The sequence below is a fragment of the Pelophylax lessonae genome (assembly GCF_965119305.1).
Source record: "Pelophylax lessonae genome assembly, chromosome: 13".
NCBI classification, from domain to species: Eukaryota; Metazoa; Chordata; class Amphibia; order Anura; family Ranidae; genus Pelophylax; species Pelophylax lessonae.
Genome location: NC_138780.1, coordinates 134027554 through 134050199, shown reverse-complemented (window position 1 = coordinate 134050199; position 22646 = coordinate 134027554). Strand labels below are relative to the sequence as shown.

Sequence of the window (22646 nt, the reverse complement as noted above, 5' to 3'; positions counted from 1 at the left end):
TACCTATCTTCAGGCCACTCTGGTCCAATCACGTGATTCCCTATGTCAGCCAGTGTTAGGTGCAGGAGAAAGGAGAGAGTGCACATCGACGGCTGGGAAGGCCCAGAGCAATAATGTCACTCATAGGCTCCCATGGTGCAGGTGTTGTCAGCAGATCCTCCTCTCCTCTGCAGCCGCCACAGGCTGACACAGGGGAGCTGGATCACGTGAGTCGGCTGAAAATAGGTAATTTCTGTATATGCATCTTTTTACACAGTTTGGTTAGTATAGGAAGTGGGGGGTAAGATTTTTAGGACTAGTTAAGATTTTGCTGGAATTCTACTTTTAAGTGACATCAACACAAGTATGCACCCAGTTTTAAAACTGCGAAAGTTGCTATTTTCTATCCCCTATTTCCTAATGTATTAGCTACTAAATACCTAATTAATAGCTAGGTGATCTGACAATAACAACCTCTGGCTTTTCCCTAATCTGTGCAACTTCATACTTTCGGAATGTCATTTTTTTGCGGGAGGAGCGGGTACCTAGATTTGACAGGTACCTGCTCCCACTTCCGCTCGGGCCGCCTAGGCAATCTTCTGGGACACGTCACACATCAGAGGTCCCAGAAGATTGCCTGGCTATTCATGACGCACTGTGCACCCGGCTGTGAAGCCGCAAAATGTCACAGCCGGGTGCCCACACTAGTGATGCCGGTGCCGCCGAGAGGAGAGGAAGAGGAACGAGGCTTGTGGCTTGTGGCATTGATGGATCGTGGGACAGGTGAGAGTGTGTTTATTAAAAGTCAGCAGATATTATGAACTTTATGGAGCTGCTGACTTTTAATAAACACAAAAACGAGTGGAACTCCCCTTTATTTTTGCTTGGTATTCATGGGCAGCACAATGGCTAAATGGTTAGCATTTCCACCTAGCACTAGGGTCATCGGTTTCAATCTCAACCATGGCACTACCTACAAGGCATTTGCACGTTCTCTGTGCACCTGTGTGGGTTTTCTCTGGGTACTCCGGTCTCCTCCAACACTCCAATGACATGCTGGTAGGTTAATTGGCTTCTGTTTAAATTGGTCCTAGTATGTGCGTGAATTCGAGTTATAGACCTTAGATTGTAAGCTCCTTGAGGACAGGGACTGATGTGAAAGTACAATATATATGTGAAGTGCTGCGAAAACTGATGGCGCTATATGTTATTATTATTATCATACAGGATTTATATAGCGCCAACAGTTTGCGCAGCGCTTAACAAAATGAGGGCAGACATTACAGTTACACTACAATTTGGAACATATGCAGGTGCATCTCATAAAATTAGAATATCATCAAAAAGTTTATTTATTTCAGCAATTGCATTCAAAAAGTGAAACTCATATATTTTATATAGATGTATTACACACTGAGATATATATTTCAAGCAATTCTTTCTTTTAATTTTGATGATTATGGCCTACAGCTAGTGAAAACCCAAAATTCAGTATCTCAGAGAATTAGGGCTCTTTCACACGGGCGGTCCGATCAGATCCGCCTGTCAGTTTTTTAGGCGGATCTGATCGGATCCTCCATGCAGCTCTATGGGGCAGCGGGTGTCAGCGGAGGTCACCTCCGCTGACACCCGCTGCCATCCGCATCCGATCCTGTGCTGAAATCTGGACGGATGGAAACCCTATTTTTCCATCCGTTCAGTAATCGGAGCGGATCGGATCTGATGAGAGCGGAGAAGCGGTCCGCTCTCCTCCGATCCCCCATAGAGGGCAGCGGGTGCTGAGACACCTCCCTCTCCGCTCTGCAAGCGGAGACGGAGCTGTCATCCGCCCGGCTCAGCGGGGATCGCGGATCGATCCCCGCTGAGCAACACGGATCCGCCTGCGGAGGCGGACTGTGTGAAAGAAGCCTTAGAATATTACACAATATAAACAAAAGACTCAAGAGTTTAATTACTGAAATAAATTAACTTTTTGATGAGATTCTAATTTTATGAGATGCACTTGTAATTACCTGTAATAAATAAAATCAATATTCATAATTAGTGCAAGGAGACCGACAGAGAACACAAATGTCACTGCACACTCCCGGGTCCACGGACTGACAGATCTGGAGCTGCACAGTGATGCCTTCTATACAGAGGCTACGTTTTTCTTAAAACTCCTATATATACATATATAGGACACATTCTAGGTTAGCACTATAATGATGCAAAGCTTTGGCCTGCCCCAGTATCCTCCCTTAACCTCCCCCCCCCTTCCCAAAAGTCCCATTTACAGCTGCCCCACACTAGCAGAAACATATATAATTATATATATATATATATATATATATATATATATATATATATATATATATACAATTGGGACCATTCAAATGAGTATTTTATGGTGCCTTGTATCTATACAATAGTGCAACGGTTTTGTGTGAAAAACAAATCACATCATGTTTTAAACATCAGCAATGTTTTAAATATGCTGAAACATGAGAATGTTATCTCTCTTTTCTTACCAAATATTTCAGCCACAAGTATGTTTTAGATAATTTTAAAAAATACATCACAAATTTAAATTACCAAAATGGAGACAGGAGTGATTTTAGGAGCTGGTGTAGGCAGAACTGGGATATTGTAACGTTCATTTCTGATTTCAATCAAAGGTGTGACCTTCTGTGAAAAAAAAACACATATGACCTTACACAGTAAGATGATGTACCAAACTTAAATGCACTAACCCAAAACAATGTGATTTCCATTTACTGAACAGTATAGATACTGATTATTTGCTATGTGTGATCACTTTACCTAACTGAATAAGCTTGTTCATGTACATATTAGGTAAGGTAGTCACACTTAAGTTTTTCTGAATCTAACTATACCTCCCAACTGTCCCTGATTTGGAGGGACTGTCCCTCTTTTAAAACAAAGTCCCTCTGTTCAGCATCATTTGGCATTTAGTCTGATGTACAGGCCTATATAAAAATTGTACCATTTAACTATAAAAAGTGTTTTACAGTGTTAAACCTTTCATCTAAATTGTTGCATTTGTAAATTTAAAAAGCCAGCATACAGTAATAGTATTGGTAAAAAATAAAAAATGTACTTGTTGGTTGAATTATTTTTTCATTGTCCCTTGCCTTCATACTTTTTGCTAATAGGTGTCCCTGTTTACCATCTCAGAAAGTTGGGAGGTATGTCATACAAATATAGAATTATGCATTGACTTAAAGCCCAGCTAGATTCACAGAAATACATGTTTAGTCAGAAAGACATAGCACTAGCAAATTTTATTTTCATAGTCAACTTTTTGATTACCGTGGTGGTGCAATATGTGTAAACATGACTGTGAAGGCCCATGGGTATCAGGGTCTGACTCTGTTACCCAGTGAATGACATAATCAAACAAACATGGTCTGACATGCCCCATCTCGTCAAAACCACAAGTCTATGTGAACAAACTTATGATGAGGGGTGTCGGTGTTGTAAGCATAGAGCACTGGAGTGGAAGAGAAAATAGCAGTATAACACATATAATAGCCTATGGTGGTATGATAGTGTAGTCTGGTGTCAATGGCTATGGTCCTTGGTTTCCTCACCTGTGAGACCTGGTTCAATGACTTTGAGTCGAGAGCGCCCAGTGCAGTAAGGCTTCAGACACATCCTCCTCCACCGATCCATTGTCTTTAGAAGGCTGAAGCATTACTGCCGCTGGGTACCACTGCTTTTCACCTGAAACCTTGGGATAGACTTAAGGCCCCCCCTTCTGCCATGTGCATCTTCAGCTGTATCCTGAGATGGGGGAGAGGGCTATCAGCCCAAGATTGTAATTGATTGCAGAAACTGTGCTACTGACTGCAGGATGTGAACTTAAATTTTTTAAGCATTGCATCACCCGAGCCTGATCCCGCCTCTCTATAAAATTGACACTGCATCCAAGCTAGTTTAAAATCATATTTTGCCAAACTATTTCTGTATCTATTCTCCAATTATTAAAAAGGCCACCTCACAGCTAGAGCTTACATCCTATGCATACAGCTTTTTTATAAATTGCACTAACTCCCTTTAAAGAGCCCCAAACGATAGCCAGCAGAAGAAACATCTAAAAACTGCCCTCGTGTTATAATGGGCCCACTGGTTCGGCTTCATCACTGTTTGGTTATTAACCATTTGTTAAGTAGTTATAGACTTTATCAGACTGCCCTAGGCTGGTCACAACCACTGCCAATACACATTGACAGATTAGTGCCCCACATTTGTTACATGTTATATCTGTTGATCATTGCTGCACTGTAGGTGGTGTTGTCACAGTTTATGCTGATCTGGATAGCAGGTGTTATCACATATTTGGAACAACTTTTTTGTGCTAATCACTTTTTGCATATCTATTTAAATATCTATGTCCATAATAATCTGATTCCTTTAACCCTGTGTCCCTGTTACTTATAATGCAACCAGTTTTTTTTCTTAATAACCATTTGGTATTAATGTATTTTTGAAACTGTGTGGTTGTTGAGCATCTAAAACAGATGTTGGTGATTCCTTGCAATACTGAGGGTCAGAATACTCAGTCAGGTGTGTCAGAAGGGCTGACGTCTGAGGAGGTCAAGGCCAGGAACAGGGGGACCCATTTGAATAAGTGTCTCCTTTTGGGGTGGTGCTACAGTAGTTAAAAAGGAAACATAGACCCTCTCATTGTATAAGTCCATCTAGTTCAAGCAATAAAAAAGAAAAATCATACAAACTCATATACACAATCCTATACCCAAAGTTGATCTAGAGGAAGGCAAAAACCCCCAGAAAAGCACGATGCAATTTGCTACAGCAGGGGAATAAATTCCTTCCTGATCCCCCCGAGAGGCAAACGGATGTTCCCTGGATTACCTTTACCTACAAATATATCCAGTTATATTATGTACATTTAGGGAAGAATCCAGGCTTTTTTTTATTTAAGCAATCTACTGAGCTGGGATGAGATAACAGTTTTCCCTATACTTTTAAACCCTGGTGCCTTTGTAACTGTTATTTCTGTACCATATGACACACTCTACTGCTTTGTAATTTTGGTTGGAATGCTAAAAATACTTTCCAATAAAAATATTTTGGAAGAACAAAAAAAAAGGAAACCTAGGTGTGAGACTTCAACTGGGCTTTCAGGTAAATCTATCAAGGGAATAACCAACCAGGTGAAAAATGGGAAGGCTGTCACTGCTGTCATTTTGCCTAGTTGTCATGCTGGTCCTCTGGCTTCAACACTGGCAGTCACTGGCATGTAATAAACTAACAGATAAGGACGTCCAATCTTTCTCCTATCCTGATCTGTATACTTTTTCCAGAACAGTGACTCAGAGTCAGAAAGAATTAGAGCCACTGGGTTAGCATAACAGTTAGGCAACTACTATTTTCAAAAACAGGTGAGCCATGGCAGCCCCCTTCAGTTCTCTTGTGACTGGTTTACGTCAAATGCACTGAAGTCAAAACAATACTCACCAAGTCAATGCTGGGGGCGATCTCTGAGAAAGGGGCATTTACTGAGCGTTGTTTGGGTACACTAATTGATTTAATTTGGGTTTCTTCTTGAGGCTGGTGACTGGTGTCTTCTAAAGAAATTAATGGGCCACCAGCCTGGATAGTCTCTGTGACTGGCACCTTGGAGAACTGGTAAGTCGGTGCTGGTGTAGAGGGCTGCTGGGGGGTTATTGCTGGTGCCTGCGAAGATGTCAAGACAGTAATGTCCAAAGAAGGAATCTTAAGATCAAGAAGATTTGTCGTGATAACTGTTTCAGGTTCCTTGGCTGTTTCTGGTTTGTTGACCTTGGAATCAAAGATATTTGGAAAAGTTCCAGTGATGTCTGTTGGCTTTGACTGCGGGGGATTTGGTGGCTCCAGAGAAGATCTCTTTGCACTTCCCCTATCAAATGGTTTTGGAGGAAAAATTCTTCTCTCAGAAGTCTTCCTCTTTAGAGAAGGCAACCGGAAGAAGGGCTCAGTTTTTTTCTGTTCCTTTTCTTGTAGGTCAACGTGCCCATGATGCAAGTTCTGCTCTCGCTGTTAAGACAGGTACATCGAGTAGTATGTAATTTACTGTATTTATTTAGCAAGTGTAACAAGTGACATAGATATACTGTACATAATGCCTATGTAAGTTGTAATATCTCTAACTTATACCCAGAGATGTCAACCCTTAATACAAATACATAAACAACTTTTGTGGATAAGGCAGGTTTGGCGATCATGACTGAAGTTCAAGTTGAAGTCAATGGGATCCCTGAATGTTAAATACAGTAGTGCCAACTTAAAATCATGCATAGAGCCTTCTCCCCATTTTCAACTTCTCCTACATCCTCTGCTCCAAGCTTGTGCACCTGGTGCCTTCACCACAAACCTACCCTGGCTCACAGACTTTGGTTCTGCCCCCCAATCTACGTTTTCTGGATCCAAGTTGCTACTTTAGTGGCCGAGGTCACTGGCCTACAGTTGCATGCCAACCCACTATCCCTACTCTTTGGATACCTTGAAGGTCCCTCCTTAGGCCTCTACAGTGATCAATCTCAATTGCTCAGCAGACATAAAGCTTGGATTTCTACGTGCCTAATGATAGCCAGAAGAGCCATGCTCAGGAAATGGATATTGACAACTCCACCGGTACTATCTGATGTGAAAAGTTAACTCACCAACCTTTGCCGCAAAGACCTCCTGGATTTACAACTCTTTCCAGGCTTTTCTCCCCATCTTCATAAGAAATGGGATTCATTTCTAGCCAAATTCCCTCTCCATGTTGTCATTTCCCCATCATCTGGTTCATCCCCCACTTCCTAACGTCATCTTTTCGCGTTTCCTTATGATGTTTTTTTTTTGCAACCCTTTGTTCCCATTCCCCCCATCAATACTTTGACTGTCACCAAAATCTGCCTTGAGCCCACGCATGCCCTTTTGGTCGAGACGCCTACCTTGTTCTTCTGCAACGGATTTCTAATTGTTCCTTCGTTGGCATCTTCAACTTGCCTCCTGCTTCATTTTTGCTTTATTCCACTTTAGAAGGTCTCAACACACACTCACAATTGTTCGCTATTGTATATTTGATTCCTTTTCCATCTAGTGGTCAGCTACCTTTCTACTTTGCAACTTCCCACCCCCTCCCATCCCCTCCCTCCCTTCCCTTCCCTCTCTTCCCTCCCTTACTCCCCTATTACGTGTCTTTCTCCCCACCTATCCTAGGCCCTTTCCCTCTTTCCTCTCCTCGTCCTGCATCCCACCCCCCCCCCCCCCAAGTACTGACAAGATCATGGTTTTATCTGTTATCAAATGTATCTTGCTTTCCTGGATTGTTCTGTTTCTTGTCCAGTACGTTTGTATCTTCAAAAATTTCAACAAAATATGTTTAAAAACAAAAACATTGGGGGGATAGACATTACCTTGGGCAACATGTACTAAAGCATAAAAATGTTTTAGAAATTTGATTTGGCAGGGAGCAGAGGTTTTGACTAAAAAGCAACATTAAAAATGTAAAATTCCTTTAAATAACATGCCTGGGGGATATCCTTAACTTGCATGTGAAGTGGCACATCTGTCCACTGTATGCAACCTACTGCATAAAAACTGACATTTACAAAGAAAAAATGCTGTTTAAATAGCCAGTAAATTACATATTTAGGCTGCTTAGTTCTGTTTGTTCCCATCTTCTATACCAGACCCTTATCCTAGATGAAGGTCTTGTATAGAGGTTACTGGGGGACCCCAAAGGACCATGCAAATCTCACTGCTAATTGGAGAGCTCTAGCTTTGACTTATCATGATAGACCTCTGCAGAATGACCACTGCTTTTACAGAGATAGTAGCAGTCTGCTCTGAAGCATACTCTGCACCTTTGTTTACTTTTAGTAACATTTTTTATTTTGGTGAGTCAACAGGTATCGTTCATTGTGATTGACATGGATCTGCATTGTGTGATTGACAATAGATTTACCTCAAGTACTTTTTTTAACAGTTGATATTTCTTTTTTGGGATTGAGTAGGGGAGCCCATTTACATTGCGGGATCTAAGCGCTGCGCAAACTGTTGGCGCTATACAAATCCTGTATAATAATAATAATCTGGGGACCCCCTTATTGTTAAAGTGTAACTTCCATAATCTGAGAAGCTACCAGTATGCAGACCCCATGGCCAAGCTTGTGGGGAAGAGGCCCTTGTCCATATCAACATGGGCACAAGGTACTTTGCTAGGCCATCCCGCCCTGCCAAGGAACCCCCCACACGTAGGAGGACATGTTGCCTGGTATTGTATGGTTCAAGAGAGGGGCTGATGCGAAGGCTGCATGCTCGGATCAGGGTTTGGTGTGGATTTTGTTGAGGGCCCAACTTTTTGGTTTTTTTTATTTTGTTTTTTTCCCCTAAGAGTTACCGCTTTTCATCCATACCTGAACTGAATTGTCTGGTATTAATATTGGAGGAGGAAGGGAGGGCAAAAAGGATTTTTTTTCTTTAACACAATCCCTTCCCCTTTGTTTACATTTCGTTGTCAGCAGTGAAACTACTAAATGTCTTACTCAGGCATGTGTAAAAATAATAAAGATTTTATCATGCACTGACCAAACTGATGTTGGGTTTAGTGTCAATGCCTGAAAACGACTACTTCATTCTCCAACCCCTGTTTGTGTGCACTGGTCTACTAATATGTACACTAAAAAATGTTTTTTAAGTGAATATACAGATATAAGTTAATTTAGAAAACAGAACTACTAGAAGACAGCTCTCCAAAACATGCAACATAGAGGTGAGCTATTTCTAACAGAGCTACACCAAGACTGGAGGATTCTTTCAAGAGGAAATCCAGAGAGACGATTATAGACAAATGTGATGAAAAACACAAAAGCTTCTTTTACCTTTGTTATCTTCTTTAGCATTTCAAACTTCTCCCCGTGTGCCATCAGCATCTTTTCAAAGTCTTCCTGTTTCTTCAGCAGCTCTTCAACGCGGGCTACAGAATCCTTTAAGAAAACAATATGGTTTACATATAACAAAACATGGGCCACATGACTGAATTGAAAAGTCATCATATGGAGAACCTCACCCCATAGTTTTGATCAAGAAGATATGGTTCTCTAGAGTTCAACCACCCATCAGCTTGTTCTATATCTCTAAACAGCAACTGGATCTCCAGATTTTCTTCATAGATTTCCTTCCTCCTCTTCCAGGTGTCGGAGACCAGGTCCATCAGCTCTGAAAGCTCTTTAACTTTGTCTCCAATCTGAAATTTCAAACTGCAATGAATCAATAGCCCCAAGCAGAAGTTTTTTAGCGTTTTAATGTAATCACAAACCAGGACACTAATAGAAATTAAGACAAGTTCTAATAAAAATTGATAACCCAGTTTTGCATGGTCCAGGCAAGTTTTATGACATGCTATTTTTTGAATATGTCTTGTTAACCCCAGAAGCAATATAATCTACCAGAAGTTCTACCCTATGCTTGTAGCTTTCACAAAAACAAACTATGGTGTTAGGCTTAATGTACACTAGCAGCTCCTAAACTTGAGTTAGGAGCTTTTAGCGTTTTTTGGCAAAGCTTCTCAACTTAACTCCATCAAAGCCTATGTGTCAATGTACGCATAGGCTTTTAGCAGAGTTTAGGAGCTGTTGTGGTTAGGTGAGGTTCAACCTCCCTCTCCTGAACTCCTGAATCAGGTTCAGGTTAGGAATGTTTTGCCCTGCAGGGTTTAGGAGAGAATTACGTACAGAGTGCAGGGTACAGGGGTGAGCTATGTACAGGGTGCAGAGTTCAGGAGTGTGCTACGTACAGAGTTCAGGGTTAAAGGGTGAGCTACATACAGAGTGCAGGGATCAGGGGTGAGCTATGTACAGAGTGCAGGGATCAGGAGTGCACTACATACATAGTGCAGGGTTCAGAGGTGTATTAGGTACAAAATGCAACTTTAGGAGTATGCTACATATAAAGTGCAGAGTTCAGGGGTGTGCTATGCACAGTGTGCAACCCTAACTCCCACCCAACCCCCAAAACATCCTTACATCGCTGCTCTCTTCTGCCTGGCCTGGCTCTAGCACCTCCCTGTGTAATCGGCTCTGCCTCGCCTTAAATGGAGATTATTTTCTCTCTGAAGATCTGTCCCCACCGTGAGTGGGTGCAGGGATCTGTTACATCTGGGGGCCGCTGAGAGCCAATCTTATATGTATAAAAGTGACAGCGTGGAGCGGCAGCGGATGGCAAGAGCCAGAGGTGGCTTTGCCACATTTAGGCTGCAAAACTGGGTGCAACGGCCACATAAAAAGGCCTGATTTGGCCCACAGGTTTGTGTTTTACATGTGTGAACTAAAATCTCCAAAAGCTGTAAGAGGCTATTGCGTGAGTCATCTCATCAGTATTCATTTAACTTTGGGTAGAGCTGTCACTTAAAATGATGGATAATGTAGATGAAAACCTGCCACACAAGTAGCACACACATGAGTGCATATTATAAGCAGCTAAATTTTTAAAGTGTTTGCATGAGAATGATCTAACTGAAATGACAGTACTTCATTACACCTTAAGAAACAAGAATTTACAAAGAAAATATAATGTAGATGCCTTCTAGAGTGTAAGCTAGTGTAAAGCTTTTTTTTGCAAAAAGTGAATGATTTAAATAAAAACGGAGGTGGCGTAAAACATGTACAGTATATGAGGCATAAGAAGCTTACCTCCGCTGCCATGAAGTGATGCTTCTCCAAGAAAGCCTTTCCTGTTTTTTGTAGGTCCTCATATTTTACCCAGTGCTTGTCAATCTCTCTCTTATACTCTTCATGCCGTTTAATTAGTAGTTCAGCGCCCGCCACATCATTTGCCAGTTCCTCTGATATCAACAGAGCTTGCATCTCTCTTCCCCAAATTCTGATGAAGATAAAAAACAAATTCATGCCAAACATTTCATAGTGTAGGTGTCATACTCTCCTGTTCCATGTTTCGACAGCAGGTCTTTTCCTCTGTGTGTATCCAGCCACCCACTGAAAAGGCTAGCAGCTGGAACCCCTGTGTTTTCATCTAGCATTTTTCTGTGTCTCAGTAATTTTCTGTGTTCCTATGACTCCGTTTGTGTTCAAGCCTTGTGCTCCAGCTTGCTCCCACCCTATTTCTCCCAGTGTGTCCCAGACTGCTCCCAGCTTTGCACCTACTGCATTCCAGCCTTGTAACCACAACCTGGATATCATTGCAGCGCAACCGCCACTAAATGCACAAGTGAAGACCAGGCGGTATCATGGACTCTGCACCTTGGGCCTTCTAACTCTAGTAAGCAAGTGGCCAGCTGAATCCTCTATATACACTCTGTGGCTTTTGCCACCATCCACCCAGCAGCTATTCTAAGTTCTGGTCTGCCAATCTACTCCTGGTGGTAGCGGATTCCTAAGTTCAACACCAGGTGACTTGTACTCACTTCTGTCCTCTGTGGGCTGCATGAGAATAAATGCTTACCTTGGCTTTCTGATTTTCTAGCTCAGTCTGATTAGGCAGAATCAATACTGGTCAAGGTTTAGTTGTAATAGGGTAAGGGTGGAGTGTGCAAACTGTGCCAAAAAAATACAGTAAACCAAAATATTTTACCCTGTGAACCCACATAGATACAATTAAGTGAAAGTATAGTGGTTTTACGTATATGTATTTCTTTCTTTAAAACAATTTAGTCATTTAAATATTAAATATTGAATATGATTTTTTGTTGTTTTTTCAATGCAGCATTGGAACCATTGGGTCTTTTTAATGTTTATCTGTACGCCCTTAGCTCCTTATGTTAAAGTTGTTTTATATTAAAATTCCTTTTCAAAGCTCAATAGTTGGAGAAGTGACTCCTCCCCATTATATGGCTTTGTCTAACGGTTTTATAAGAGCCTGAAACGGAACTGTTAGTGATGTGCTATTTCTTTAGCTAACTCACAGTGCTTATGTACAATTTGTAAAACACAAAGTTTGTGTATTTATGTATAGAGTGTTAAAAGTATTTTTTTAAAGATAAAACAGATGCAAACCATTAGGGCTTGTTTACACTTGTGATTGGGGGGGGGGGGCAATAAAACTCAGCAGTTGACCTGTGTTTTTATGGCCCCTCAACCACTCCCTATTTTGTTGCAGAGGCAGCGGCCAGGGGTGCATACATGCTGCGGCTGCAGCAGTAATTATACCCCCTCACGCTCAGTGGGCATTCTGCCCACCAAGTGTGAACCCTAATAGCAAAGTAGGTGCAAACAAATCCTTACAGTTTCTCTTTACGTCCTCTTCACACCAGATGCTTGTCATGCATTTCCAAATGCAGACAATGCATTGACTTTGGAATTTCAATGTTTTCAATGCAGTCTGTGCAAGTAAAATAAAAGTTTAGGCTTTGGGAATTTTGAAGGGCACCTTTCTAGAAATACCATGGTGGCTGCCATTGCTCTTCAGTCATTTTTTTCCATCTAAATAAACATAATATATTTTGGAAACAAACTGCAGATTGTCTTTTGGTGTATCCATTTAGGGACCAGTAGAAGATCAAGATTTACAGACTCTGGATGCCTCACAGAACACTTACATCAGCTCCCCGCAGTCACTGAAATACCGCTGTACTTGTTCTGCTTGGTTTAGTCTCTCTCTCCTTTCCTGGGATTTTTGAACCAGATTCTCCCAGGACTTTTTCACTTCTTCCAGTCTCTTTGAAACATTCTTCTGAACTGGTGGATGAATCTGGCTGACATGCTGGCCAAGATTGGTAACTTGTTCCATTTCCTTTTTAATGGCTTGCAGATCTCTCTGTAATATATGGCACAGGCAGAGGTGTGTAAAACATCATGTAACATATCATTTGGTGAGTAATGAAGTCACAACACGGCATGCCAAGACAAAAGTGTTTTTTTTTATTATAAAAACAGATTTTTAAGTGTAGATATCATTTAATCAAAGGTAAAATAATTATGATGGTTTATTAAAAAACATACTAATACATCTATTCTAAAACCTAGAAAGGAGATATACTGTATATATTGTTAACAGTTACAGAGAATAAATTACTTAATACAACTCTCTTCTTTGATCTTGGCAAAAACATTTACAGTCAGGTCTGTAAATATTGGGACATCAACACAATTCTAATCTTTTTGTCTCTATACACCACCACAATGGATTTGAAATGAAACAAACATGATGTGCTTTAACTGCAGACTTCCAGCTTTAATTTGAGGGTATTTACATCCAAATCAGGTGAAAGGTGTAGGAATTACAACAGTTTGTATATGTGCCTCCCACTTTTTAAGGGACCAAAAGTAATGGGACAATTGGTTGCTCAGCTGTTCCATGGCCAGGTGTATGTTATTCCCTCATTATCCCATTTACAAGAAGCAGATAAAAGGTCCATAGTTAATTTCAAGTGTGCTATTTTCATTCAGAATCTGTTGCTGTCAACTCTAAATATATATATCCAAAGAGCTGTCACTATCAGTGAAGCAAGCCATCATTAGGCTGAAAAAACAAAACAAACCCATCAGAGAGATAGCAAAAACATTAGGTGTGGCCAAATCAACTGTTTGGAACATCCTAAAAAAGAAAGAACGCACCGGTGAGCTCAGCAACACCAAAAGACCCGGAAGACCACGGAAAACAACTGTGGTGGAAGACCGAAGAATTCTTCTTTCCCTGGTGAAGAAACCACCCTTCACAACAGTTGGCCAGATCAAGAACACTCTCCAGGAGGTAGGTGTATGTGTGTCAAAGTCAACAATCAAGAGAAGACTTCACCAGAGTGAATACAGAGGGTTCACCACAAGATGTAAACCATTGGTGAGCCTCAAAAACAGGAAGGTCAGATTAGAGTTTGCCAAACAACATCTAAAAAAGCCTTCACAGTTCTGGAACAACATCCTATGGACAGATGAGACCAAGATCAACTTGTACCAGAGTGATGAGAAGATAAGAGTATGGAGAAGAAAAGGAACTGCTCATGATCCAAAGCATACCACCTCATCAGTGAAGCATGGTGGTGGTAGTGTCATGGCGTGGGCATGTATGGCGGCCAATGGAACTAGTTCTCTTGTATTTATTGATGATGTGACTGCTGACAAAAGCAGCAGGATGAATTCTGAAGTGTTTCGGACAATATTATCTGCTCATATTCAGCCAAATGCTTCAGAACTCATTGGACGATGCTTCACAGTGCAGATGGACAATGACCCGAAGCATACTGCGAAAGCAACCAAAGAGTTTTTTAAGGGAAGGAAGTGGAATGTTATGGAATGGCCAAGTCAATTACCTGACCTGAATCCGATTAAGCATACATTTCACTTGCTGAAGACAAAACTGAAGGGAAAATGCCCCAAGAACAAGCAGGAACTGAAGACAGTTGCAGTAGAGGCCTGGCAGAGCGTCACCAGGGATGAAACCCAGCGTCTGGTGATGTCTATGCGTTCCAGACTTCAGGCTGTAATTGACTGCAAAGGATTTGCAACCAAGTTTTAAAAACTGAAAGTTTGATTTATGATTGTTATTCTGTCCCATTACTTTTTGTCTCTTAAAAAGTGGGAGGCACATATACAAACTGTTGTAATTCCTACACCGTTCACCTGATTTGGATGTAAATACCCTCAAATTAAAGCTGAAAATCTGCAATTAAAGCACATCTTGTTTGTTTCATTTCAAAGCCATAGTGGTTGTGTGGAGAGCCAAAAAGATTAGAATTGTGTCGATGTCCCAATATTTATGGACTTGACTGTATGACATTAATATTGCACCTCTAACAAAAAAAAAAGTATAGTAACTTTTAGGCATTTATTAAATTTACAGGAAGTACGTGATTCTAGATTGTAAGCTCTAATGAGCAGGGCTCTCTAGTTCCTCCTGTTTTGAACTGTATTGTAACTGTATTGTCTTCCCTCACATTGTAAAGCGTTGCGCAAACTGTTGGCGCTATATAAATCCTGTATAATATAATAATAATATCCATTATTGCTGTTCCTCTACTTAACAATTATATTTTCAGATTCCATAAAACTGTGCATGTATAAAAAAGAAACTGCTACTGTCTAAATAATGTAAGGTTAAAGCTGTTTTTCGTTAAATCTTATTTTAAACCATGCCTGTTCCAGCATTTACTGATGAAACTGTTAACAGTTAACTTTCCACCTTGTATAGCACAATGGAAAGGCTGTTCACTTTATTGCCCACTTATGCTGTTCACAGGCCTAACCTTTACACTTAAGAGACTGTCGATATGCTTACTGCACTGCCCGCACATGAAGCTGGCCAGTCAGAAGAATTTAGTTTTATTTCAGGACCATTAATTTGATTTTCAAATCATTAGTGAGATCAAATCGACAATTGATTTCAAACATTAATTTAAAAGTGCCAGATTACATTTTTTCAAATAAATATCTAATGGTAAATCAGATTTTCGTATGGAAAACTACATTGATTCCAAAATCAAATATTAAAACAAACACAACTTTGAAGCACTTTTGAACAACTTTTTCCAAGCTGGTCCAAATTACCTATTTCCTTTACTAATTGATGTAGCCACTGTCAGCACTATATTAACTGTATATAGCATCAGCTGCACACAGTATACAGCGCTGTGTTTTGGCAGTGGGCTTGGAGCTTCCTATCTGCTGCCAGAACAAAATTGAGTCAGTCTTTTACTCACCTCAAATCCCTGATGCTGGCTGAGCAGGGTCTGCACTCCAGGCAAGTCATAGCCATAATCATCTGTATTCACAGCGACCTCCTTCTCCTGCATCCAGCATATCAATTCATCAACATCGTGATCAAACTGATGGACCTGGTGTGCTTTTGTCAATGTCTAAACAAAAAGGAAAAAATGTACATCACTGACTTGTCTAGATCATAATAAGATACACTTTATGGCCAAAAGTTGGGGACACCTTACAACTACGAATATAGAAGCTTATTGAATCACAGTCCAAAACCATGGTTATAAAACTTGATTCCCCACCCCTCTTCTGGCTTTAACAGCCTCTGCTTTTCTAGAAAGGCTTTCCCCAACATTTTAGAATGTCTGTGGGAATTTATACTCATTCAACCAAAAAAGATTTTTGAGGTCAGGTACTGATGTAGAGTGAGAAGATTTGTCTTGTGATCGAATTCAAATTTATCTTAAAAGTTTTCAATAGGGTTGAGGTCAAAACTCTGAGCAGCTCAACCATATTTGTCTACACCAAACTCATCATGCCATATCTTTATGGCACTGGCTTTATGCACAGGGCACAGTTATCCTGGAAACGAAAATAGGCTTATTTAAAAAAAGAAAGCACACAATTGTTAAAAACATGTTTGTATTTTAAAGAATTAACAGCATAATTCACTGGAAACACCAGTGGGGTCCATATATTTTTGACAATATGGACAAGTATGATAGTCAGGTGTCCACAAATTCTTGCTCATACAGGGTAAATCAGCATCTGCTGAGCTGTATTTGCAGCATGGAAATGAGAGAGTAAAACTATATTGTTCCAATATGTATCCTCTTATTATAATCCCAACTGCGAAGAGCCAACATTGAGGAAATAAGAGAACCTACAAGTCAGAAGCATTTTAAGAGCATATAAGAGATTTTTAGCCCAAGGTCAGCCATATCAAGCTGAAATGAATGAATTCTGGACAAAATTCCCTATTCAATGCCAGAAAATATTAAGACCCCCAATAGTGATTTTTCAATTATATTTGGAGTCTATAGGAATGATTAACACTCTAGCTTCTAACATCTTTCGAGGACTCTGATGTGAAGGTCTCTCTCTCTCTGACTCTGTTCTCTCCCATCTGTTTGAGCTTCCATAACATGAAGCACATTTCCATAATATAAAAAAAAAACGTGTACGGAGCTATGCCAGACACTCTTATCAAGCCAAATGCAGGTACACACTTAGCAATCAAAAAAATACATTTAATGATTTATTAATGCATATTTAACTGTACACACTTGTGCTCTTATACAGTATCTGCCAGTAGTTGGGCTTTAAAGTTAACTTGTGCCCAGAATATGCACACAAAATTATTTACACATTCCAAAAAAGCAGTCAAGTATTGTTAAACAATGTAGTTATAAGGCATTGCAAAGAAATGCATCTTTACTTTAACAACAGAGGCATCAAATCCTTAAAGCAGAGCTCCACCCAAAAGGGAGAGCTCCGCTTGTTTGCAACCCCCCCACCCCTCTACTGTCACATTTGGCACTTTTTGGGGGGGAGCAGGGTACCTGGTTTTGACAGGTACCCGCTCCAACTTCCAGGTCAGATCGCCGCAGCTATCTACAAGGATCTTTGGCCCCTCCCCCTTCCACCCTGCAGCCTTCTCGTCCCAGAAGACTGTGAGACCATTCACAATGCGCAGTGTGACTCAAACAGTAGGTTTCCCTTACCTAAGGTGCCAATGCCTGCACCTGAAGCAGATTGAAGTTCGGGGTACCAATATCGATGGATCCCTGGACAGGTAGGAGTCCTTATATTAAAAGTCAGCAGCTACAGTAATTGTAGCTGCTGACGTTTATTTTTTTTGCCCAGACTGCAGCTCCACCCTAATAAAAAAAAAAGAATTTCTATTGTAGCAGAATCAAAGTGTTTCTAAGCTGGTATAACCCAACTTTGGAGTCTTTGTTGTGATTTTTGAGGGTCTTTCAGAATTAACTACTTTACAATGCAAGCAGCTAGAGAGGTGAGTGAGGGCTTGTTTTAAAGTTATTTTAGTGCCTAAAAATATGTAAATAGTTTAATGTGCATATTCTGGGCAGAGGGGCACTTTACAGTCTTAGAAATAATCTTAGCGCTAATGTAACTGTAAACTAACTGCTAACTGTAAAAATGGTTTTCTACATATGTATGTTTTTTTATTCAGCAAGCTCCCAAAATAAGTGTTGTGTTTACTATTACTTTATAATTAAGATATATACAACAAGGATAGAAATTTAGCTGCAGGAAACAGATGGGAGAAAGAAATGTTACCTTAGCTCTATTCTGTATCGCACGGCACAGGGCATCCCAGGCTCTGTTCACCTCCTCTGCCTTCTTCTTGATCTCTTCTGCTTGTCCGTGTGACTCTTTCAGCAGTCCTGATGTCAGTTCATTCAGTGACTGAACTTTACCCTTACCCAGGGTCTCTATTTCCTTAACAAAGTTCTCAAAGTCCTTTTCCATGGCCTGAAGGAAGGAAATCAAATTGGTTTAGCAATCCACTAGGCATCTCAAAGACAGACAACAGTAACACAAGCTGTGCGTTGTGGTCCTTGTACGGCTTTTGTGGACAGGCCACCTCCATATGGATGCCCCCATAACCCTATTCTCTAAAGGATACCTCCCAACCTTTTGAGATGGGAATGAGGGACACCTATTAGCAAAGGTATGTAGGCATAGGGCGCATCCCCTGTCACACTCCCTTAGAGGAGAATCATACAAAAATAAAAAAAAAGATTAGTTAAACCCACAAGTACTTTTTTTTACCACTACTATTTCTTTACACTGGCTTTCGAAATTTACCAGTGCAGCAATTTAGACATTGGATAAAAGGTTTAGCACTGGGAAAAACTATTTGAAAGATAAATAGTGCAATTTTTATACAACTATATAGCTCAGACCAAAATGAGGGGCAAATGAGGAGGAAAGAGAGACAGAGGAACTATGTTCTGAATTATGGACAGTCCATGAAAATCAGGAACAGTTGGGAGGTATGTCTAAAGCATTCACTGGCAAAAAATGTATATTAAATCTCTATAATTTTGTAATTTTCTTCAGTCAATTTTGAGTTCCAGACACTCCTCCTACACAGCACACCCACATTCCTAATCTTCTCAGCAGCAGAACAACTTAGTCAAAAACTCACTTCAAGCAGAGGCAAAGGCCATCATTTTGCCCTTTATTCTTGTCACAGCAGGTACCCTGTTTGCACTCCAAAAGAGCCTCGCTGCCTGGCAGCAACACCCAGACTCTACCCTTCTGGTTTTTGCCATACTTGAAAATGCCGGAAGCTGATATCAAGACAAATTCAGGTACTTACACTAGTTGCATTTAATCCATTTAAAGTGTTTTCGTTCTAGATAAGTGTAAGTATTGTTAGAACCCCTGTTGGGTTTTTATTGCTATCCAGTGCTCTGTTAGATTTATTCTCACTTCCTGTCCTGGTGACAAGGATTTCACCAGACAGGAAGTGAGGGTAAATCTCCAACAGCAACACACACAGACTTAAAAACACTCATTTTTTCAATAAAGTAGGGGGAGGCTCTACTCCCTGTCCAGTGCCATCCTAAGAGCATTAAAGGACCCCAGGCAATGCAGTGCACTGGAGCCCTGCCTACACAGTCACCCACGAGAATAAAAATGCAAATTATCGATAAGGATATATTACAGCAGTGCCAGGCTAATGACAGCATCCAAGTTCGGCGGCTGGGTCCGTAGAGTCAGACTCGACTGTCCTGTGTGTGTCTGTTCACGTGGAGATGGACAGGCATTCCTGCAGTTTTGGGCTCCCCCTCCACTACTCAGTGGACTGACAGCAGCGCAGGGCCGACAGGCGCTTGCCACCTGCTAAGTTCGGCAGCGGGATGCACACGGGAAACGGGACTGACTAATGATTAGCTGGGGCTGGGTCACTGGGCAGGGGGGCGCCCTGGGCAAGTGGGGCCCCCGGGCAACTTCCCAGCATGCCCATTGGGTTAGATGGCCCTGTCCTTGTCAGCCTTTTATTGCTGTCTATGTTGCTGTTGCAGATTTTCCCTCACTTCCTGTCTGGGAAAACATTTGTCTCCAAGACAAAATCTAAGGGAAAACCTTTCTACCACAGTCCTGGATAGCAGTAAAAAAAAAAAAATATATATATATATAAAAAAAAAAAAAAAAAGTCAGAGGGTTCTATCCCTTTCTCTTTCTACCCAAAACAAATACATTTTGACTGGGCATACACTTTACTCTTTTTTTTTTTCCTGAACCAGGATGTTTCTTTAATAAAGAATACAAATTCCATTCCAGGAAAGCATTTCAACCAGAATATGCACCTCACATCTGCTACACCTACATCATATAGAGCAGAGGTGTCAAACTCAATTTCATCGTGGGCCGCATCAGCATTATGGTTTCCCTCAAAGAGCCGGTTGAATCTGTAAGACTAGATGTCAAGAGCACCCCCCCTTTAGATCAGATAAAAAGAGACCCCCCCGCCATCAGAAGTCAAGAGTCCCGACCCTCCCTTACATTACATTGTACCCTTCTTACCTTGTGCTGCGGCTGGGAGGAAGCTAGGGCGATCTGGGAAGCAGAAAGTGCAGGAACTGGAGGAGGACCAGAGGAGGGCTGAAGCCTTCTGAATGCTGACACCAGGGGAGGCGGAGACAAAGGGGTGCATTGGCTGCATAGAGAGACACAGGATCTCTGGCAGGAGTTCTGTCCTCCTCTCTTCTGCTAACTGCTGAGACGAGAGGGCAGAGATGAGCCTCTCCATGTCTGTATGGGGGGGGGGGGTTACCGCAGCGGCAGGAGAAGTGCGAGGGCCAAATGAAATAGCCTGGAGGGCCGGGTTCGGCCCGCCGGCCTTGTGTTTGACACATGTGATATAGAGCAAGTTTTACATTCTTCCAGTATAGTCATCTAATACTAAGCATACAGCATTAGATATTGCCAATTATGCAAACCAAATCAGAGAAGCCTATTTTCAACAACATTCAGTAATCACATACCTGAAGTGTCACGCCATCTACCCCAAATATTTTCAAATTTAGTTCTGCTTCCCTTAAGTTGAAAAATGAAATGCTCTAATCTTAACATGTTGTTAATTGGGTTCAGTTAAATTACAATTTTGCAATGTTAACATGGATCCCAATATGGTTATCCTGGTAGCCTCATCCACCTTCTCCATCCACTTTATTCTTATTCAATTAATAGATACATAGATGTATTAATTGCCTTTTTTATATCTGCCTGGGGTTTGGTTTAAAGACTAGTAACATGCATATTACCTTGTACAAGATGATTACCTTAATGCCTTCTAGATCTTGACCAAACTCATCAGACTCTGCAATAGTCTTCTTGCTGTCCAGCCAGGCCTCTATGAGACCTGCTTCCTTCAAATACTGGAAGAGCTGATATTGTTCCTGCAGCTGACCCCTGCGCTGTTCTGCTTTCTCCAGCAGGGAGTGATATACCTCTAGGAGTGACTGCAGCTTTGCGATCACTGTGGAGCTACAATAAACACTGGCATTAGTATGATCTTATTCCTTGATTCTTTTAAAAAAAAAAGCCATGTAATAAAGTTTTACTCCAAAAGTTGTAGAATGCAATATTTTTACAATCTAGGGTTTTCTCTCTTATACATATATTTATATATACAGTAAACCTAAAATCTATTTATGTGTTTTAATTTAAAATAACTCATACTTTGGTATACTATTTACCAAACCCTGACAACGTGTCCTGTATGAATCAGCCCAGACTTTCCTGAACTACTAGATGGCTCCTTAATGTATCTATTATCTGGATACAATAAAAGCTACATATTGCAGAATATTGTAAATTAATTGTATGGTAAAAAAGGCATACGGAAAAAACTTTCATCAATGGAAAAACATTTTAATTTTTGAAAAAAGGAATACCTTTTTTTTTGTTTTGCTTTTGTTATCAGTTTTGTGACTGCTTTTATTTACTCTCTCTAGAATATCTAGCATGGTGATAGCCGTTGTTTCTGATGACATTACTCCCTCCTCCTAAAAATCTCATCAATTGAATAGGATTTTTCACACAGTGAGAAAGCGCATGTTGGGGTGACTATGCCACCAGTGTATGGGCAGGTGGGAGTTGGCACCTTAAAAAAGGAAGTGCCCAGGAAAGGTACCATAAACCAATGGCTTTAGGTGCACAGTTGCCCAAGAGGTACAGTTTAAAGAAGTAACTTGCTTGGCTCCTCCTACTATCCTAAATTGAGGAATATTCCCCTTATTTGAGGGTTTGTAAAGGTAATGAGAATTATATATAGCAGTAATTCATTACAAAATTACAGCAGTAATGAGAATTACAGCGGTAATATATTGTACTTACCTTTCTGGGTTGTCGCTGTCGGTTTGTAAGTTTCTGCCTGTGTCTTTCAATTTCTCAACTCTGGAAGAGAAACCTTCCAGGTCCCGGATGGTGGTGTCTAACTTGCGAAGTAGTGCTTGTGTGGATTCCTCATTCTTTCCACTGTCAGGGGATTTAATGATAAAGCCTCGCTCCGCCATCCATGCTTCAGCCTCCAAAAGCTGATTGGAGCACAAAAGGTCAGAGATATACTGTACGCGAAATCTCAGATATAGTTTGAAGACAGAAATTTATCAGTGCAATAGATAAAGTAAACCGCAAATAATAATCATCACAGTGCCTTGGGGAGCTTTTTGAAAATGTGTATATGTACCTTGTGAAAAGACATGTATATGTAGATGTATATAAGACACTGGTATTTGGCAAAATTACCTCTGTAAGAAATTGCTGGGCTTCACAGGCTTGTGTCAGTCTTGTTCTCCTACGTTCAGCTTCAGCTTTCAAAGTTTCTACAGCCACTTCCAGCTGATGTAGCCGTTCATCAATCTCTTTGCTGGCAAAATGGTTGCCTCTCACCAGCTTGCGCCCAGTGCCCATCACAGCTTTGGTCAAAGCCTCACGGCTGCTGATCTCATTTTCTAAATTCTGAAAACCGGGAGG

General features: G+C 40.9%; 1 protein-coding gene across 1 annotated transcript in view; it reads right to left on the bottom strand.

Annotated features, from left to right (window-relative positions):
• Nucleotides 1-22646, bottom strand: part of SPTBN5 (spectrin beta, non-erythrocytic 5) — a gene marked incomplete at its 5' end in the record, with an annotated part of 344281 nt that overhangs the window by 15594 nt on the left and 306041 nt on the right. The window contains 11 exons of the mRNA XM_082275221.1: nt 2554-2646; nt 5464-6021; nt 8856-8960; nt 9044-9220; nt 10665-10854; nt 12527-12744; nt 15623-15778; nt 17934-18128; nt 20951-21155; nt 22008-22207; nt 22419-22631. Coding sequence (XP_082131347.1) covers nt 2554-2646; nt 5464-6021; nt 8856-8960; nt 9044-9220; nt 10665-10854; nt 12527-12744; nt 15623-15778; nt 17934-18128; nt 20951-21155; nt 22008-22207; nt 22419-22631 — 2310 coding nt within the window. The remainder of the gene's footprint in view (nt 1-2553; nt 2647-5463; nt 6022-8855; nt 8961-9043; nt 9221-10664; nt 10855-12526; nt 12745-15622; nt 15779-17933; nt 18129-20950; nt 21156-22007; nt 22208-22418; nt 22632-22646) is intronic.